The sequence below is a fragment of the Alternaria incomplexa genome (genome assembly GCF_024043165.1).
Source record: "Alternaria incomplexa strain BMP 0042 chromosome Unknown scaffold_13, whole genome shotgun sequence".
NCBI lineage: Eukaryota > Fungi > Ascomycota > Dothideomycetes > Pleosporales > Pleosporaceae > Alternaria > Alternaria incomplexa.
Window position 1 is genome coordinate 790,109 of NW_026249862.1, and position 19,446 is coordinate 809,554.

The window sequence follows — 19,446 nt, forward strand, 5'->3', positions numbered from 1 at the left end:
CGTGGCAGACAATGTAAACACCTTGATAGTCGCAGTTTTGCACTACTGATATCTCTCAGCAAGCACAAGTCATGGCGGACAACAGTCCTCCTGCCGTGGGCCGCTCTTCTGATGATCAGCGGCTTCGCAGTGCGTCTCGCAGGCGCTTACGACACTGACAATCTAGCATATCTCATAGCTTCGACCGTACTCATCATGTCCGGGCCGCCAGTGTACGCGCTCATCAACTACTTCATACTGTCACGACTCCTTTACTACATTCCTTACCTGGCACCTCTACACCCAGGGCGTGTAGCAACGACCTTCATCGGCCTCGATGGCGTATGCGAGATTCTCATCGGACAAGGTGCATGGCGTATGGCCAACTCAAGGTCCACCGATGCAGAACGGCAACTCGGCTCAGATCTCGTCACCGCATCGCTTTGTCTCCAGGCAGCACTCTTCGGTGCATTTGGTATTCTCGCTGCGCAATTTCATCGACGTGCCAAAAAAGCCGGCGTACTGAAGCAGGATCTACGCGTCGTACTGTACGTCATGTACGTGAGTGCGACTATCGTTACCATACGCTGCATATATCGCCTCGTGGAATACATCCTCGGTTGGGAGTCCTCCATATATCAGAACGAAATCTACTTCTGGATCTTCGAAGCTGTCATTATGTTTCTCAACACCACTTTACTCAATCTGTGGCATCCGGGTAAACGTCTACCTCCTTCCAACTCGGTGTTCTTGGCTCGCGATGGCGTGACTGAACGGAAAGGACCAGGCTGGGGTGATGACAGACCGTGGATCATTACCATCTTCGACCCTTTTGATATTTGGGGTCTGTTCAAGGGGAGAGATAAGAAGACACAGTTCTGGGATATGAGCGATGCGGAGTTAGAGGCGGCTCGGGCAGAAAAGAAGAAGAACAAGCGAGGAGTAGTGAACGGCTTGGTCGATCCTTTTCATCTTTGGGGTGAGAGGGGATACATTGGCAGGTATCTCAAGAAAGACAAGAGAGGCAGCACAAACGACGATGAAAGTGTGGTACAGCTCCGACACGCCAAGCAGCAGAAGTACAGTGGTAAAGGTACGAATGATGCAGTCTAAGGAGGGGCGCGGAAGATGATCAAATTTGTGGAACCTTCTCCTTACCCATCTATCGTTCTTATGATTGTCCATCTCGTTCTTTCATCTTACATACTCCTCAAAGGTTGTCGTAGTCTCCCGAACACCCTTTCGTTGAAGCAAACATTTAAGAGTTTCCATCAAGCAATCAATCACACTATAATAAATACTCTCTTACAGACTCTCTATGGCGAGACAAATTTCATACCGCTCTAACAGTAAGGAACTATGCTCAACAAGATGTTCTACGAGATATTCATCCCCTCAGTCCTCCTCGTCCTCATTGCTGCCATCGCGGCATTACACCACTACAGGCCAAAATTCTTCCCCGGGCTATGGAACACCCTACGCAACGCAGTAGTACGGCTTTACACTTACCTTCAACAGCGGTGGACCGAACGAACGTCACAAAGACAGCAAAACAGCAACGTTGCAAGTACGTCTCATACACAACCCGCTGACGGCGCGACACAGCTTCTTCCAGCGGCGACTTCATCACAACAGGCCTCTAACGCTGACCCATCCGCAACAGAGCAAGCGCCGCCGAGGGACGGCATCGAGCTTCAGCGACGTCCGGATACAGACATATCAGAGCCGTTGCCTTTCGAACCTCCCGCTGAAAACGAGCGGGTACATTATCCACATCAAGTAAATCGGATTTCGGAAACGGAGGTGCCTGAGGGACCAGGTAAGTCGGCCACCGTCGATCTCAACATTGAAGAGTGGCGAGATTTCTAACTTAAGCAGTGAGATGATGCGAATGAGTAGGCGGAGGACGAGCGTCAAAGTGACGACCTCTTCGGAGTGTAGTCTCGGCAAGAGTTGAAGCCGAAGGGAACGCGTATGGAGCTTACAGCATGAAGGCGGTTGTACGTAGACATTTTCAGCTATTGGCGGAAATACGGAATGGCGGCGTGATAAGTCAAAATTATTCATGCATGTGATGATGCGCGACTTGCGACTTAGTGATTCCAGGCGTTGAAGCTATTACGCGGCAGGCGCTACGCGTCCTGTCAGGCCCCGGGTGTCGTCACCATCTAGTCAAACGCGACTTTGGCTTTTACTATCACTAACCAGAAGTAACTTTGTGAGCGATGCAATAGACGTTAAAAATTCATGATAATGCTATGCTTCTATGTAAGCAACAGACCTACTTCCAGGTAGGTTGGTGAATATGCAAAACCCTTAACCGAGAGGTTGTAATCCATGCCACTCTTGATAACGCCAACGATGCACGTATGCATTGTAAAAAAGTTCATTACGCTGGACAGGTATTAGGAAAATTGTAGTCCGCACATCAGAAGCCGTTGAAACCCATGAAGATGCCCGCACCAGCGACCGCAGCACCGCCAACCCATGGGTTTGCAGTTGCGGCCGGCATGGCAGCGCCGGTAGAGGTCAGGATTCCACCGCCACCAGTTATGTTGGGACCATCGATTCTGGGTCCGCCAGTGCCGACAGCTGCAGTAGACACTGCGTTGGGAACACCTGTAGCGTTGGGTACGCCGTCAGAGCCTTCTTTAATCTCCTGGACGTTTTCTGAGGTGGCGTTGAAATTTGTCTGGGCAAGGGAAATTTCGTTGTTCTCAAGGTCGTAGACAACGTATGCGGATCGTAGGAAAGTATCGCCGAGAACGGCGACAGAGGAGCCCGCGGGCCCAATGCCAAGTATGCAGACGGGCTGTCCACGACTAACGGCAGCAACTATGACAAGCTCGTTGAGTGGGACAGAGATCGTGACACCGGAGAAGTTGAATTCAAGCGAGCCTTCCTGATTCGCAAGGTCGCAGTCGACAGTGGCTGCGCCCTGCGAAGGACGGTACTGGGCGCCGAAGGTCTGGTACAGAGCGCTGGCGACATTATCGGGAAGATACATCAAGGAGGACCCTGAGTCAAGCAGGACCGGTACGTTGGAATCGTTGAAGATAGAACCGTTCTCGCCGTTCTGTCCCATACCAGTTAGAGCGATGATGAATTCGGCATATTGTCCACGCTCTGGGATAATTGGTAGTGTCTGTAGTTCACCCGAGTACTTGTCGGTGTCTACGCCTCCAAAGAGAATGCTTCCGGTCGACGCATCCAGGTCGTTCAGCCATAGCGAGTATGCGTTTGAGTTGATAGTACCGTCGTCCTTTAGCTTTTGGGGCAAGTTGGGGTATGGTTCTAATCCGGCGCGTCCTACGGCAACTTCGTTGATGGTGTAGCCAATTCCGAGGATACCCTCCGGTGAGCTCGATACGTAGCCGATACCGAACTGCAGGTCTTCTACTGTCTGGCCGCCGAGGCGGAAGTTGTCTGTCGCGTAATCTCCTGACGCGCCTGACCCGTCCACATATGAGATGTTGAACGCGCCGTTCACGTAGTTGTATGTCGAAGAGTCGTTCGCGTTGTATGTGCCCGATTCGCCGCACTGGTTGCCGCCTTGGCTACACAGATTCGAGTTCACTGAGTTGACCCAGAGATCGCTGCTGCCGGTGTCGATGTGGAGGCGGAAGTTCTGTTCGGGGGTGCCTAAGCTGGCGTTGGCGAAGTAGAGTGTCTCGAGGTTGTCAAGTGTTTGCTGGACGACATTTTGACGTCTTCGTAGCTGGTCGTGTGCGACAGGATTGACATTTCGGCGCTGGGTATCCAGGCGCACTACTCTTGGGTTCTGGAAAAGTCAGCATCGCATTCGACAAAGCTCTGGTGATGCGCACGAGGCGCTGCGGGAGGATTCGCTTCGCAGTGAATCTGGGGTGCCAAGAGTCGCACTTACCTCTCGCGGTGCAAGCCTCACTGCTACAGCCGACGACGCCAATTGCGCCGCCAAGAACGTCGAGTACTTCATGATGTGGTTTCTGAGAAGAGGATCCTAGGGATGTGCGTCCGATGTATACCACGGAAGTGAAAAGATCCCTGGTGTGGCTTGGTAAAACCTGACGCACGAGTAGTCGGAGTTGGGTGAGGGCGGCAATAGCCTTGTGTTTGAGATCGCAATTGAAGTCGCAAAAAGCGGAGCGCTGTCCAAGCACAGTGCGAGTAGAGGATGACAAGGGAATAATAGCGACAAAGCAGAAACAAACGAGCTGTGACTAGGAATACAGTCGATGCGAAGTAGAGGCGCAGGCGCGAGGCTTTAGTCGGCGCAGGGGGCGTTCGAGCCTTGTGATGACGACGCGTATGATGAGGTCAAGTCTGGACCTGTAACGGATTCTGTGGCCCTTTAGTGCACCTGCCCACGTAACAAGCATGGGCAGCCGCCGCCATTTCCGGGCCTAAAATCGCCAGCCAACGGGGCTTGTGTGTGCCTTGCTGGGGGATCCGCAGGGCGTGGCGTTGCCTCGATTACGAGACGATTCGTTTGTATCGCAAAGCCAAGCGCTTGGTGCCGATGCTGGCATCCCTTGCCGCCGTGCGCCGCCTGCGCCTTGTTCGCGCTCCAAGGCTGCGCCGACAAGGCCAACATTACCAGCGACATTCAGCATTCACAAGTTTCTCAGCAAACGTCTGGGGCTGCTTCTACACAACAGCTCGCTGTCATGCGTGGACGTGGTAGGTTACGGACCGCTTCCGTCAGCCGCATACGTCACCCTGTCAACTACCAGGATCCCAGTGTCTTGACGCCGTCGCCATGTCGCAAGCTACTAGAGCAATGCAAATAGCCCGTCTGTTAGCGACTGACGAGCGATCGGGTGGTTTCTTCAGGCGCCCGATGCTCGATGGCTGCGCCTCTCGAAAAAGACGTTTGGGGCTGAAACCTCAGGACCTGCAGCATCGGTCGGTACCTGAAAGCCCATCTGGCATGCCAACTGAAGATCCCTCGAGAGGATCATTTTGTACTATGCGTTGTACAGGCGTGCAGGACAATATGTGCAAGAACATAGCCTCGATTTGTACCGACGCCAGTGTGTGATCTGGAGAAAAAATCCCGATCTGATCTATTGTGCTACGAAAGTGACGTCGCGTCGGACGAATCTATCTTTAGCGCCAAGGGCATGATATTTCGCTGCCGCGGCTGCGCGTCGATCGTGCCCGGCTCACGTGAGCACTAGTCCCAAGACGGACGACCCGTGAAAGCGCGTTTGCAGAGCATCGCGTGTTTCGCGTCACCCCTCCAAATCAACCACCACAGCCCAAAATGTCAAAAGCCGAGTCCTCCAAAGCCGCTGCCAGCAATGGCGTCAAACCCAACCCCAATGCGGCCGGCGGTGCAAACTACGAGCTGCCATGGTAATTCACCGCTCCTGGCCTTCGCCAGCTGGTTCAGACTGACATCCTCCTAGGGTAGAGAAATACCGTCCCGTCTACCTCGATGATGTCGTCGGCAATACCGAAACCATTGAGCGCCTCAAGATCATCGCAAAAGATGGCAACATGCCCCATATGATCATCTCCGGGATGCCTGGTATCGGCAAAACCACGTCCATCCTCTGTCTCGCACGCCAACTCCTCGGTGATGCCTACAAAGAGGCTGTCCTCGAACTCAACGCCTCGGACGAACGTGGTATAGACGTCGTCCGCAACAGGATAAAGGGATTTGCGCAGAAGAAAGTCACACTTCCCGCGGGCAGGCAGAAGCTGGTCATCCTCGATGAAGCGGACAGCATGACCAGCGGTGCACAACAAGCTTTGAGGAGGACGATGGAGATATACAGTGCAACAACCCGATTTGCATTCGCTTGCAACCAGTCAAACAAGATCATCGAGCCGCTGCAATCGAGATGCGCCATCCTCCGATACGCCCGCCTTACCGATGCGCAAGTCGTGCGCCGCGTCATGCAGATCTGCGAAGCCGAAGACGTGAAATACTCAGACGACGGAATTGCGGCACTAGTGTTCTCAGCAGAGGGAGATATGCGACAAGCCATCAACAACCTGCAGTCGACATTTGCTGGTTTCGGCTTCGTCAATGGCGACAATGTCTTCAGGGTGGTCGACAGCCCGCACCCCATCAAGGTGCAAGCCATGATCAAGGCGTGCCATGAGCAGCGTATCGACGATGCTCTGACATCACTGAAAGAGCTGTGGGATCTGGGATACTCGTGTCACGACATCATCAGCACAATGTTCAAAGTTACAAAGACGATTGACACGCTGAGTGAGCACGCAAAGCTGGAATTCATCAAGGTGAGGGTTCGCAACGGGCGATTTTTACAGAGGCTAACAGCAATCAGGAAATTGGCTTTACCCATATGCGCATCCTTGAAGGCGTACAAACCCTTCTGCAATTGTCTGGCTGTATTGCGCGCTTGTGCAAGATCAACATGCAGCCCCAGCTGTTCGCACTCCCTACGTCGAAATGAAAACGTTCCTTCGAAGCATCTGCAATATTTAGCATGGAGTTTGGCGTTCACATCTGGCGTACGTAGGCCTGTACAGGCATATCCTGGTGCAAACGCTGTTTGACGACCTTGACATCGAAGTTCTGTTTGTCTATCCGCTCCGATTCCCAGTGACTTGTTTTGCTACGAAAAGCCTCTAACCACAGTCGGCGTCGATGCCTACATATTGCGAGGCCTCGACAAATTGTTCCACGCGTCGTTTGCACAAACGTGTATCGTGTCCTGTGTTTTTAGCAAACTTCTTTACTACATATCAGCAGGCACATGAACTCACATCGATGGCTCACTACAGTCAGAATCCACAACTCACTATCCATCCCACGACCATGTCTGATATGCAAGAAAATCCCACTCCTGCTGACCAATCCTCATCGGCTATTTCATCGACCATGTCTGATGTGAAGGAAACCCCAACCGCTCCTGACCAATCCTCATCAGCTATCCCATCGGTCACGTTTGATGTGATGAAAACCATTCCTGACCTCGACAGATCTCCACTCTCAATCGCTCAGGCCACCAAGGAGATGAAGCGACCTCCTCCCATCGACACCTCACATAACTCGACCATCGACATCGCAAAGATCACCCCACCAGGTCAAACCGACAAGTTCCCCAAGGAGGCTCTAGGTACCTATACACCCAAAAACGCACCCGTGACAGACGCCATGATCGAACGCACATACCAAAGCATTCTACGAGGGGACTTCGGCATCGATCTCAACACGTTCAAGCCCGACGAGAACGACCCGGATTACGATGTACGAAAGCACTTGTCGTTGGTGCAGCTGGCGCTGTTGGCGACGATGCAGGATGACCACCAGGATAGGATCATCGAGGCTATCCGCGATGATGCTGATGGTAGCATTTTCTGGAAGGGACCTGGTAGTGAGGATGCTGGGATTGGATGGCGGAAAGATGATGAGGAGTTCAAGGCTGAGATCTGTAGGCAGCGGTGATGAGCATGATGGGCGATTCTCGTGAAGTCTGCTCTTCGATGCAGGGGCTAAGCTGAGGAAGGGCAAGAGATGATAGATCATTTGGTACTAGGAATAAGTCATGCACGCATCACTAGTCTTCATGCATATTACGCAGAGTAAATTCATAAATTCTTTTCATTCGTGATAGTCATGCACACCACTTTGATGAAGCCCAACGCACTGGAACCAAGGCTACATTGACCTCGGTGACAACAGTACGACTTAGTACCCCGATGTCGTCGCAGGATAGATAGGCGAAGGGAAGGCCTGAATGATGGACGACGTAATCGGCACGAATGATTGCGTGTGCGTTGCATTCGCAGGGCCAGAGGATGTCAAGTTGGCAGTGACCTTCTCCTCGCCAGTCGCGATATCGTAGTGGTACAGAGTACGGTTGAAGTATGCCAACGCGGCAACAGCTAAAAGTCAGGTTAGCAAAGCTCGTGATCTGCCCAGACTGGTTGGGGCAGAGGTAGCAAAAATACTTACGCTGGTAGTAAGGGATCTCATGACCGGCCTCGTAGACGCGCGCAAAGCTAAAGTTGCCATACTGGCGTACCTCGCCGTATTCCGTACCATCAACCATCATAGGCGCGTAACCTGCGGCACGGAACTCGTCGCTGTGAGTGTACTCCATCGCCAGACTGATAGCTTCACCACCAAACCAGTTGCCTGAACATGTCAGAAATCTCAAAACCCTGATAGGGCAGGAAGAACTTACAGATGTAGTCAGCATCGCCATACGCCAGACTAACACGCACATCCTGGCTCAGCAAGTACTCCAGATCGAGCCTGAAGTTGGGGTAGATGAAGTCTCCCGTGTTTTGGAAAGCATAGTATATGCCATTGCTACCAGAGTAGTTGAGTGTAACACCGAGAGCATCCTGGATTTCTGCAAGGTTCAAGTAATCGCCGTAGTTAGAGGGGGGTGTCGGGTCCTCGTACGTGTGACGGATATCGTAGACGCCGCGGCCTGAATAATAGTAGTATGGAGATTCGACGTTGTCACGGCACATGTCTGCTGCTTCGTTGCAGATCTGCATCTCGCCTGGTGTTAGCTCGGCTTCGGTGATCTTTGCATCGGCGTGGTAGTAGGTGGTGTTGCCTTCGGCGGCAGCTCGGCAGAGGGCGATCTGGTAGAGACATCCGTTGTACATGTTGTTCGCGAACTTGGCGTACGAGTAAACGGTGTCGTTATACGCCTTGATGCCGTAAGTGTTGTTAACAGCGAACTCGGGGTAATGCTCGGCTTGGATGGCCTCGTCAATGATGCCGTTGATTATGCCGAGCGAGTTGAAGTTGAGTGGGTATCCGGGCATGCTTCCGTTCTCGATCTTCAGGTTCTGGTTGTAGAAGTAGCTGAAGAATGCTGGGCCATAGTGACCGCCGTACGACTCGGTGAATAGGTTGAAGTCTCTTGCAGCATCCAAGTCTCCAAGCTTGGCATCAAACTTGGGAATGGTGGCCAGAAGGGCTTGGAAAACGTGCTACATGTATCGAACGAGATTAGCACTAGCCAAAGGAGTTCGATAACAGGTTTTGGCTCACCCAGACAGCAACTGCGGCGAGATCCGTAGTATCAATAGTACCAGTGTTCAGCGGCTCGAGCAGAGGCCATCGACCAGTAGCGGGCCATTCGCTAGAGTTGTAGTGGAAGTCTTCGGAGAACGAGTTGAAGCTTCCGACACCTTGCTTCTGGTAGCTGAAACCAGTTCCGACAGGCTGCGAGATGTACAGCATATTCGAGACATTGTTCCAGCTGTATGGGTTGTATACTGCTGTAAGGTTGTCATCGATCATGCAAGGTCCGTTCTCCTCGAATAAGCCGATCAGCGAGTCAGATCCAGGACCTCCGTTCAGCCAGAGGGTGAACGGGTCCGATGCTGGATCATTACGAGATTCGAAGAACCAGAAGAACACATGGACCTATGTGGCATTAGAATAAGCGCTTGTATGTATGGGTGAGATTGATACGCACATCAGGTGTCAAATCCACATATCCAGAGTAGCTGTCCACGCCTGGAGTGGTCTCGCAGATACCAGGATTCTTGTACCGAATAGTGACATTGTTCGGAGCAGTCGCGGTCTTGTAGTCGCTAGTCTCTTTCGGCAAGTACAAGTGGTCGCTCCTCTTAGTCCATTGCTTCTGAGAGACAGCAGCAGCTTGTAGGGCGAGGCTTGAAAGCGCCAACAAAGGCGTCACTACCGACTTGGTGAACATGCTGAGAGCTGCAGACAAATGGCGCAAGAGCAGTGAGAAGAGTGTGAGAGCAACTTACCCTAGCGTATTTAAGCAGTCTTGGAAAAGGCTTGTCAAAGCTTGTCATTATACGCGCGTTGAGGTCACTATCTTGACTTTTGGCGGGGTTGTCGAATGAGATGGGCTCGCGCGTCGGACATGGTTTCGCTCCTGCCTCAACGGGCTTAGGCATTCCGTTCAGCACCGGTACCATGCTCTTTAAAGCATGTAATCTCACCAGCCTCGCTCCGCGATGTTTATTGCCGAAGATAAGTTGCTCGGGCCGGCAAAGCTTTTGCAGAACATGTCGTCAGCTTGTAGGGATTGTCGGGTGAGATCACCATATGCGGCCAGAGTGTTCGGATACGCTCACTTGCTCAGTACGTACTACGGGAACGATTCTCAGACCTTTTGATTTGTAGTGTAGTCTAATTAATCTACATGGATGCATTTACTAATACAGAGTCCACCTGTGAGATTCTGTCTAACCATCTAGCACCGACGTGCCTTGAACCATTTTTGGGGTTTGAAGAGTGGAGTTATCGAGCCTTTCCGCAACCTTGAACCACATACCCTTTACTGCTCCTCCCAGGTCAAGTTGAAGCGTCCAGGCGCACTCTGATACTCCTTCAGATGTGTTATCACTTCGTCGGCGCTAAGAGCCTCAGAGATGATGCCAGCGTTGGTAGGCGCAACGAAACCGCTGGTCACAGCATTCTTGACCCACTCAATGAGACCACTCCAATAGCCGTCCACGTTGTACACGATGACAGGCATGTCGTGGATGCCTAGCTGGTTCCAGGTGGTAATCTCCATCAGCTCCTCAAATGTTCCGTAGCCTCCAGGTAGAGCAACGAAGCCGCCGCCCGGTCCACCCTTGACGACTTCCTGAGCCATCATCTGCTTTCGCGTATGCATGTCCTTGACGACAGTAGTGCGTCCATATTTGTCTGCGTCGATAGAGTGGCCGTTAGGGTTGGCAGGGTCGTTGTGCTGCTCGAGTTGAGTGAGGGCGCCGGGGATGATGCCGTGGACCGAGTCGGGGCCCGACAGCGAGACGAGGGTTCGTGCTACCTCGCCCATGAGGCCGACAGTGCCGCCGCCGTATACGACCTTGGTGTTGGCCTTGTGGAGAGCATGCGCAAGTTGCCTCGCTGCCTCCATGTGGACTGGCGATGTGCCACTGGAAGCGCCGCAGCTGTATCACAGTTAGCTATTCGCTCCATCAATCGGTTGACGTCCTGTCTACATACAATACGGCAACCACGGGCTGCTTGGCAGAGCCATTGCTAGCTGTTGCGTTGTTGTCCGCCATGGTTGTTCGGATGGTTAATAGAGATGCTCGGAACGAGGGAACTAGAGTCGGAACGCGGGCTGTCAAATGCAATTGACGTGTTGAGGAGGGGCGGCGACAGAAGCTTGAGAGGAGCCTCTCCAACGGAGGAGGGGTTAAGGCAGCGGTAGCCCCATTATAAGGTCGTCAAGATGATGTTAGGCAGCACCTTTTGCGCAGCATTCTCATCAACCCATAGCTGCAATCCCTTGGTGAAGGGTAAGCTCCAAAGGGTATGCATTTCGGTGAGGTGCATGAGGTCACCGCCACCTGGGCCGGGAACTCAAGGCCCATGTGGCTAGACCCTGACGCGGGACAGGCACGGGCCCTCGGCGGAACCGCCAATTCCTCGGAAAGTCTCCAGGTTATGTGTTCAGACTTCATCGCGAGTTCATCTTCCTTTTCCACCTGACAAGCTGCTCAAGCCGGAATTAAGGTTCCGCACGTTGCCATCATGCCAGAGGCACAAGCAGCCGCCGCGCCGCCCGAGGAGGGCAAGAGTGTAAGTCGCAAACAAGACCCCTCCGCTCCGAGATGATAGCTAACGGCTCCGTGATAGCTCGTCAAGTCCATTGTACAGAGCGTTGGCCTGTTCCTGCTTATCCAGGGTGGCATGAAGTACTTCATGCCCCAGACTGCCAAACCCGCCCCCGCCGTCAACGATCCCGCGCAAACTGGCTCCGTCGCCGCCGTCAAACCAGCCGGCAACGTTGTCATTCCCGCATGGGAGCAGCGCCCACAATCCCTCGATCCTGGTGCTCAATACAGCCATATCCCCTATGCTGTCGCGCCCATGTGGCCTGCTGGCACTGAGATGGACGTCGCCATGTACATCTCCTCGTCCGTCGCAATGCCCCCGCTCAAGTCAATGCCTAAGGACTCGCTGTTGATCGATGAGAAGAACTTCAAGTTTGGAGACTACAAGGAGAACAGAGAAATCCATACCGAGTTCAAGGTCCCAAGGGAAGTGCAGCATAATGCTACTCTGCTTGCTCACTTCTACGTTGCGCAGAGTGGCAGCGTGCTCGACCCCACGCAGCCCGGCTACGACCACAGCAAGGCCTACCACTTCATCCGTCCATTGTCCCAATACCAGCCCAAGAAGAAGATCGCGAAGACGAGGAACTTGCTGAGCGATATGCCAGAAAGAGCCGAGGTGGAAAGCGAAGAGGAGAAGAACGCGCCAAAGATTGTATCCTCCTACTACCATCCCAACTTCACCGTCTCCCTGATTCCCGACGCGGGTACTTTGCAATATGCCGCCATGCATCCCGGTCCCAGGCGGTTCATCACACTCGAGGCTACCGGCGCACGAGATGCAAGTGGTCAGAACACCTGGTACTATCCTATCGTATTCACCAACACCTTCTGGCAGCTTAAGAAACACATGATTGAGCTGAACGACACCGTTACAACCCTCCCGCTCAACGTGAAGCTCAACAACCTCGCCCACTGGAAGTACAACATCTTCGCCGCAGTCGACGAGAACCTCAACGCCAACGCCAGGGCTGCAGCTGCAGGTCAATCTACGCCCGGAGGTGGCGATGGCTCTGAGATGGAGATGTTCAAGGAAATCCTTATCGACAGCAACTCATACCTCCTCGCCATCACCGCGGTCGTCTCCATCTTCCACATGGTCTTCGAGATGCTCGCTTTCAAGAACGATGTCCAGCATTGGCGCAAGAAGAAGGACAATATTGGAACATCAGTCCGCACCATCGTCGCAAACGTTTTCATGCAAGCCATCATCTTCCTCTACCTCATCGATAACAACGAGAATACATCCTACATGATCCTCTTCGGTCAGGGCATGGGCATGGCAATCGAAGCATGGAAGATCACCAAGTCGGTCAACGTGCGCATCCGCCAAACAATGCCTGGCTCCCTGCTCCCCTACACCATCGCATTCGAAGACAAGCACGTCCTGTCCGACACGGAAAAGAAGACAGAAGAATACGACGCCGTCGCATTCAGGTACCTCTACATGGTCGCCGTGCCTCTCCTCATCGCCTACGCCATCTACTCGCTCATGTACGAAACCCACAAGTCATGGTACTCCTTCATCATCACCACGCTCGTCGGATCCGTCTACGCCTACGGTTTCCTCATGATGGTCCCCGCCCTCTACATCAACTACCGTCTCCAGTCTGTCGCCCACATGCCCGGCCGCGCCATGACATACAAGTTCCTCAACACCTTCATCGACGACCTCTTCGCTTTCACCATCAAGATGCCCACTCTGCATCGTCTGGCCACCCTTCGCGACGACGTTATCTTCTTCGTTTACCTGTTCCAGACGTGGAAGTACAAGGTCGATTACAACCGTGTCAATGAGTTTGGACAGGGTGGCGATGAGGAGGAGGTCGAGGAGAAGGATGCTAACAAGCCGCTGGCTGCTCATCCGGGTGGCGATAAGAGCTTGAAGGTGCCTGATCAGGAGAAGTTGGAGAAGGTGCAGAAGGAGAAGGCGGAGGCTCAGGCGACGGGGAGTCAGAAGAAGGGCGGTGCCACGAAGAGGAAGTAGGTTCATTCCTGACAGTGAGGCTGTAGGTCTCTTGTACGGACTCGTTACCTTAGTGGTGTTGTATAGTTAAGTTCTATTTATTTACAAGGGATGGTTTTGTGAGTACAGCGCTGATGCGATAGATCGGTTCGTTGCCAGGACTCGGTTTCTTGGCTTGGACCGATGTATCGCATCAGCGCTGTAGCCACAAAATCATTCCGAAGAGATATTGTTGTATTACCACAAATAATAGAAGGTTCGCCCTGTTATCCACTGTGCGCCTTTGTTGCTTCATCACCTACAGCGATCTGGCCGGAGTGCAGCTATCGTCGGAGCCTCGACGTCTCCCCTACTCATCTGGTTCGTTGATTCTTCAAATGGTATTTGGTCAAAAAAATCATAAAATCTTAGTTTTCATTATGAGGCCAGATCAGGTAGTGCAGCTAAGGAGTACTAAAGATATGCCGCCGAAGCGTAATGGAGAATCACCGTGATCGTACATTTGACTAACCAGACTAGAAAACCTTTGGAAACCCGTCGTTGCCTGACGCATGCCAGTGCTGGATCGGCTGACTCGCATTCGCAGCCACAACGCCTCGCAATGCTTTTGACGAGATAAAGCAGACTGTCCACCACGATTGTGCCTTACCACCATTTCAGGAAAGACTATAACGTATATGTAAAGGATGAAATCCGGAAAGACCAGCATTGGAAACCTGCCATGTCGAGACTAGTCGATCAAAAACTGTTGTGTACAGGAAAGTAATTTAGGTCAAGGGGTCGGCGCATCCGATGTGGGAGAAGCGAGTTACCCCTGTGGGAGTCATGAGAATCCTGGGAGCTGGAATCCGAAGCCAGGGACAGCAGGCGGGACGGCAACACCTTGTTCAGGTCGGGGCGAGATGTGACGTGGGTCGTTGACGGGACGATGATCTTGCTTGCGGAACTTGGCCGGGCCATTGTTGTCAAAACCACCGCGACCACCGTTACCAGCAAACTCGTTGCGACCGAAGTCTGCACGCTCATTGAAGTCATTCCGTTGGTTGTTGAAGTTACCACGTCCGCCATGGTCTCCACGTGCGTTGAAGTCACCTCGGTTGCCGAAGCCTCCACGACCTCCGCGAGGTACGTCAGTCGGTACCCGTCGGCTGATGGCTAGGTTGTGTTAGTCGTGTAATGAGCAAGTCATGGATGTACATACCCTTTGAGGAAACACCTGCACCTATCTCGATGTCCGGCTCCTCGATCACCATACCTCCCTCTAGTGGCCGACCACCTGTTCCACCATGCTCAGCGGTCAAAGCCCACTTGCGATCAGCATCTGTAAGACGAGAGATGGGAACTACACTAATGCCAGTGGTGTAATCACTGCAGTCACGGGGCCCAAAGCCGACACCCCATCGGGTCTAGTACTGTTAGTAGAGGAAAGTAGGCATCAGGAACGACTATCTTACCTGGCGCGCTTTGGACTGTGCAGCGGGGTCCTGGAGGGTGTCCATACCTTGCTTGGCGGCAACGGCATCCGGACGGGTCAACATCTTGACGAAAGCGTGTCGCTTATCCTGGTTGACAATACATGTTTGGACTCTACCAAAACGAGCGAATATGCTTCGGATCTCACCTTCAGTTCCGCCAGCACCACCTACGAATAATGTACGGCTGAGGACTCTGATGTGATCGCGCGGCAAAGTTTCATCCCACTCGATATACTTCGACTGGCCATACGCTGCCCTAGGCGGGCTCGGCTGTCGTCGCGGCGGTGACCGCTGGCGATACTCATTACGATCATTACGACCACCCCTCTGTTTACCACGACCACGACCGCGCTCACCTCGCTCAAAGCGTTGTGCATTGCCCTCGGGACCTGCATTGGGGTCGTACACACCATATGTCGGACTTTCCCGCCGATTTGGGTTTGGTGGAGATCTAGGCACGGGCGATCGTCGACGTTGATAGTCGGGCGATCTGCTACGGTCGCGCATTCTACTGTCGTTCAGATCATATCTGTCTGCCTGGTTACCGTTCTGCGCAGCAGGCTGAACCTGTGGCGGTGTCTGCGCAACAGCCGGGAGCTGCATTGGTGGCATAGGCATTCCGCCATTCTGGGCCATAGCCAACGTATTCAGTGCCTGTATTGCTTGGTCGGGTTGGATGGAGCCAGCGCTCATAGCCTTTAGAATCTGAGTCACGATCTCATTCGTACCAGCGGGGGGAACAGGCATGTTAGGCTGCCCCATTGCTCCAGCAGGTGGCGGAGGCACGAAGCCAGGGGGTGGTGGCGGTACCATGTTCTGTTGAAAAGGAAACGCAGAAGCTGCTGCAGGTGGAGGGTTAGTTTGCCCATTCTGCTGACCGACGCCAGCGAGCGCAGCGAAAAGAGCGCCCGGGTCTTGTGGAGGTTGTGGCAGAGCTACAGGGGGTGTTGGCTGTTGGTTAGTGTGCCCGTTGAATACTGGTACTGTGCCGTTACTCTTATGTGGCTCTGGAGGTGCTGATGCATCTACGTTGACTACGGGTTAGCTAGATGACGCCTGAAACACGAGTCTTGACCTACTGTTTTGGCCTCCATTCAGCTGCTGCTTGAAGCCGGCGAGCATGTCCTGTGGAAAGGTCTGACCGCGCTCCCAAATGTCTAGGAGTTTGGAGATTTTCTCTTTTTGTGTCTCTGGTGCGGATTGAATCAAATTGTGCATCATGGCCGGAAGCACGTCTCGCATCATCTGCACACCCGAAGCATAGGTTCCTTGCGCCGCGTTCTTTGACACAGCCTGGCCAGCCTGCTTGGCCCTCTCAACCCATTGGCGGGCGACTGCATCTACGACGTATAGTACTCCGAGCTTGTGTGTGGCGACGCTGTTCTGGAGCTGTTGGGCGATCTTTTGGACGATTACGGAGTGAGACTATAAGTGAAGGCAGATACTTAGTACGAGGTCCCATGTGCACGGAGGATGTGTAGGAGATCCTGGCGACTGGCATACCTGAATGTTGTCGACGCACAGCTGCGTGATAGCCTTGATCTTGGTGGGCGTGACTCCCGGCGGCTTGAGGGCCTGTAATGACTGCAATTGCGTGCCTAGTTCTTCCATGGCTGCCATGATTAGGTTCAACGGACCAGGTCAAACTTGATGCGAAAGGAAAAGAAGTGTCGGTAACAGCGCGCTATGGGTGGAGCGCGAGGTGAGAGAAGCGAGATGGCAAACGCGCAAGCACTTTGCTCGAGCTCGCCAGAGACAGCCGAAGCGGGCAGATCTAAGTAGTACGATGACTGTAGAAGAAAGGTGCAGTTGAGCGGGCTGCGCGCGAGATGCAATGCGCAGTGTGGGGATTGCGCTGACGTGTGTGGTGAGGTGTGTAGGGAGCGAGCTGTAGTGCGATTCAATCTAAGATGCGACGGCGCGCTGAGATTGATATGCGCGAGGCGTCTTCTTCACTACGAAGTGCGAGCGTCGCAGCGAGCCAGAGTTCAAAGAAGCAGCGGAATAGGTCGCCAGAGTTGGGGCTGGTCTACGTCAAGGGCGCAGCGGCAGGTGAGTAAGACCCGTGTGATGAGTCCAGACAGAGAGAGGGATGGCTGGGTGCGTGCTTGGTGCCGAGTTTGAGAAAACAGCGCTAGCGACCGACACGTGACGACATGATGGAGACGATCCACCCCAGCCCGGACTGGCAAGGACTGGCACGCTGGCTGCTGGCCGGACGCTTGCAGCATCTGGAGCCCTGCATTTGTTGACCCAGCGATCGCTCAGCTTTTCTGTACATGTGGCCTCTGAGCTGCGTGGCCCACAGCAGAGACTGTGCCTTGCATACGAGCACCGCCGTTTTGACGTACTCTCTACCCGCCAGCTCCAGCAAGCACCAAGACTGTGCCGAGGCGATTGCATGTCCTGTTACATGTCCCAGGCTTAGCACTCCATACTATGGCCTGTATGCTCGGAAACCGGCAGTAGCGGCTGCGTACCTGTCTGCGAAAAAGTGAAATCGAACATGAACATGAACTGTTATGACCATGACCATGCCGGTATCATGAATTGTTCTTTTTGCCGATAGAAGCCTCGTGCGAGACTACGCTTCACTCGACTCCATTGGCCCTCCACAGCACCGGAACTGAGGGACTTCCGAACGTTGCCCGCGCGGGTAGCATTCCTTTCGCTGCAAGGTTGCGCGACCATGACGACCGTGCGAGCTCCACCGATATTTTCTCGCATCGTCCCGATCGAAGCCTTTTAACTCCCCCCCATCCGCCCGCCCTCTTGTCCTTCCTCACACATCACTACCATGGCTTCTGCTCTACGACTGTCGAGCGCTTTCCGCGCCGCCGCCCCTCTGCGGACCACAGCCTTCAATGGCCTCCGCTGCTACTCCACCGGCAAGACTCAGGTATGCCACTTCTCTCTTGAGAGGCCAAGACACGCGCTAACCAGGCCAATTGCAGTCGCTGAAGGAGACCTTCGCCAACAAGCTGCCCGGCGAGATCGAGAAGATCAAGAAGCTCCGCAAGTACGTGCTGCCGGCCCCGCGCCCACCCCAGTGCACCGCTGACATCATATCCCAGGGAGCACGGCAACACTGTTGTCGGCGAGGTCACTCTCGACCAGGTCTACGGTGGTGCCCGTGGCATCAAGTCGCTCGTCTGGGAGGGATCCGTCCTCGACTCTGAGGAGGGTATCCGTTTCCGCGGCAAGACCATCCCCGAATGCCAGGAGCTCCTCCCCAAGGCCCCCGGCGGCCAGGAGCCTCTCCCCGAAGGTCTCTTCTGGCTCCTCCTCACCGGCGAGGTCCCCTCCGAGCAGCAGGTCCGCGACCTCTCCGCCGAGTGGGCTGCCCGCTCCGATGTCCCCAAGTTCGTCGAGGAGCTCATCGACCGCTGCCCCAGCGACCTCCACCCCATGGCCCAGTTCTCTCTCGCCGTCACTGCTCTCGAGCACGAGTCCAACTTCGCCAAGGCCTACGCCAAGGGCATGCACAAGTCGCAGTACTGGGAGCACACCTTTGAGGACGCCATGGACCTCATCGCGAAGCTCCCCACCCTCGCCGCCAAGATCTACCGCAACATCTACAAGGACGGCAAGGTTGCTCCCATCCAGAAGGACAAGGACTACTCCTTCAACTTGGCCAACCAGCTCGGTTTCTCCGAGAACAAGGACTTCGTTGAGCTGATGCGCCTGTACCTCACCATCCACACCGACCACGAGGGTGGAAACGTCAGCGCCCACACCACCCACTTGGTTGGTTCAGCTCTTAGCTCTCCCTACCTGTCTCTGGCTGCTGGTCTGAACGGTCTTGCTGGTCCTCTCCACGGACTGGCCAACCAGGAAGTCCTCGTCTGGCTCCAGAAGATGAAGAAGGCTATCGGCAACGACCTCAGCGACCAGGCCATCAAGGACTACCTGTGGTCCACCCTCAAGGCTGGCCAAGTCGTTCCCGGTTACGGCCACGCCGTCCTCCGCAAGACCGACCCCCGCTACGTCTCCCAGCGCGAGTTCGCCCAGAAGCACCTTCCCGACGACCCAATGTTCAAGCTCGTCAGCCAGGTCTACAAGATCGCCCCCGGTGTTCTCACCGAGCACGGCAAGACCAAGAACCCCTACCCCAACGTCGACGCCCACTCCGGTGTCCTCCTCCAGTACTACGGCCTCACTGAGCAGAACTACTACACCGTCCTCTTCGGTGTATCCCGTGCGCTCGGTGTCCTTCCTCAGCTCATCATTGACCGTGCCGTCGGTGCCCCCATCGAGAGGCCCAAGTCTTTCAGCACTGAGGCTTACGCCAAGTTGGTTGGTGCTAAGTTGTAAGCGCGTTACTGCAACGTGCTCTACGGCCAGGAGAATGTGGAGGAATTTGTTTAACATTCAGAGATACCTTGTCCTGTGTAGAATTGCAATGTAAGGATAGGGAATGGGAGCGTTACGGCGCTACATCACTACATTTTAGTGAACGAATTGCTGTATTCTCACGTCTTGATGATC

The 19,446-nt window shown here is 54.0% G+C and overlaps 9 protein-coding genes across 9 annotated transcripts; 5 read left to right on the top strand and 4 right to left on the bottom strand.

The window, feature by feature from the left end:
* Positions 1 to 195: 195 nt before the first annotated feature.
* On the top strand, positions 196 to 1,092 carry J4E90_008584 (uncharacterized protein; the record flags this gene model as incomplete). Its single annotated transcript, XM_051438107.1, has 1 exon — positions 196 to 1,092. One exon carries the CDS (start codon positions 196 to 198, stop codon positions 1,090 to 1,092), a length of 897 nt encoding a protein of 298 aa, XP_051288106.1.
* Positions 1,093 to 2,407: 1,315 nt separating this feature from the next.
* Positions 2,408 to 3,937, bottom strand: J4E90_008585 (uncharacterized protein; the record flags this gene model as incomplete). Its single annotated transcript, XM_051438108.1, has 2 exons — positions 2,408 to 3,760; positions 3,866 to 3,937. The coding sequence occupies 2 exons, from the start codon at positions 3,935 to 3,937 to the stop codon at positions 2,408 to 2,410; spliced, it is 1,425 nt and encodes a 474-aa protein (XP_051288107.1).
* Positions 3,938 to 5,227: 1,290 nt separating this feature from the next.
* RFC4 (replication factor C subunit 4) lies at positions 5,228 to 6,392 on the top strand (the record flags this gene model as incomplete). Its single annotated transcript, XM_051438109.1, has 3 exons — positions 5,228 to 5,319; positions 5,373 to 6,216; positions 6,264 to 6,392. The coding sequence occupies 3 exons, from the start codon at positions 5,228 to 5,230 to the stop codon at positions 6,390 to 6,392; spliced, it is 1,065 nt and encodes a 354-aa protein (XP_051288108.1).
* Positions 6,393 to 6,757: 365 nt separating this feature from the next.
* On the top strand, positions 6,758 to 7,387 carry J4E90_008587 (uncharacterized protein; the record flags this gene model as incomplete). Its single annotated transcript, XM_051438110.1, has 1 exon — positions 6,758 to 7,387. The coding sequence occupies one exon, from the start codon at positions 6,758 to 6,760 to the stop codon at positions 7,385 to 7,387; it is 630 nt and encodes a 209-aa protein (XP_051288109.1).
* A 243-nt stretch (positions 7,388 to 7,630) lies between these two features.
* Positions 7,631 to 9,629, bottom strand: J4E90_008588 (uncharacterized protein; the record flags this gene model as incomplete). The annotated part of the gene is made up of 5 exons (XM_051438111.1): positions 7,631 to 7,827; positions 7,898 to 8,080; positions 8,130 to 8,895; positions 8,957 to 9,334; positions 9,387 to 9,629. The coding sequence occupies 5 exons, from the start codon at positions 9,627 to 9,629 to the stop codon at positions 7,631 to 7,633; spliced, it is 1,767 nt and encodes a 588-aa protein (XP_051288110.1).
* A 594-nt stretch (positions 9,630 to 10,223) lies between these two features.
* On the bottom strand, positions 10,224 to 10,962 carry J4E90_008589 (uncharacterized protein; the record flags this gene model as incomplete). Its single annotated transcript, XM_051438112.1, has 2 exons — positions 10,224 to 10,845; positions 10,901 to 10,962. The coding sequence occupies 2 exons, from the start codon at positions 10,960 to 10,962 to the stop codon at positions 10,224 to 10,226; spliced, it is 684 nt and encodes a 227-aa protein (XP_051288111.1).
* A 472-nt stretch (positions 10,963 to 11,434) lies between these two features.
* On the top strand, positions 11,435 to 13,504 carry J4E90_008590 (uncharacterized protein; the record flags this gene model as incomplete). The annotated part of the gene is made up of 2 exons (XM_051438113.1): positions 11,435 to 11,482; positions 11,540 to 13,504. 2 exons carry the CDS (start codon positions 11,435 to 11,437, stop codon positions 13,502 to 13,504), a joined length of 2,013 nt encoding a protein of 670 aa, XP_051288112.1.
* An 802-nt stretch (positions 13,505 to 14,306) lies between these two features.
* On the bottom strand, positions 14,307 to 16,569 carry J4E90_008591 (uncharacterized protein; the record flags this gene model as incomplete). The annotated part of the gene is made up of 5 exons (XM_051438114.1): positions 14,307 to 14,638; positions 14,685 to 14,889; positions 14,938 to 15,983; positions 16,038 to 16,383; positions 16,462 to 16,569. 5 exons carry the CDS (start codon positions 16,567 to 16,569, stop codon positions 14,307 to 14,309), a joined length of 2,037 nt encoding a protein of 678 aa, XP_051288113.1.
* A 1,186-nt stretch (positions 16,570 to 17,755) lies between these two features.
* Positions 17,756 to 19,272, top strand: J4E90_008592 (uncharacterized protein; the record flags this gene model as incomplete). The annotated part of the gene is made up of 3 exons (XM_051438115.1): positions 17,756 to 17,857; positions 17,913 to 17,977; positions 18,033 to 19,272. 3 exons carry the CDS (start codon positions 17,756 to 17,758, stop codon positions 19,270 to 19,272), a joined length of 1,407 nt encoding a protein of 468 aa, XP_051288114.1.
* Between the last annotated feature and the right edge of the window lie 174 nt (positions 19,273 to 19,446).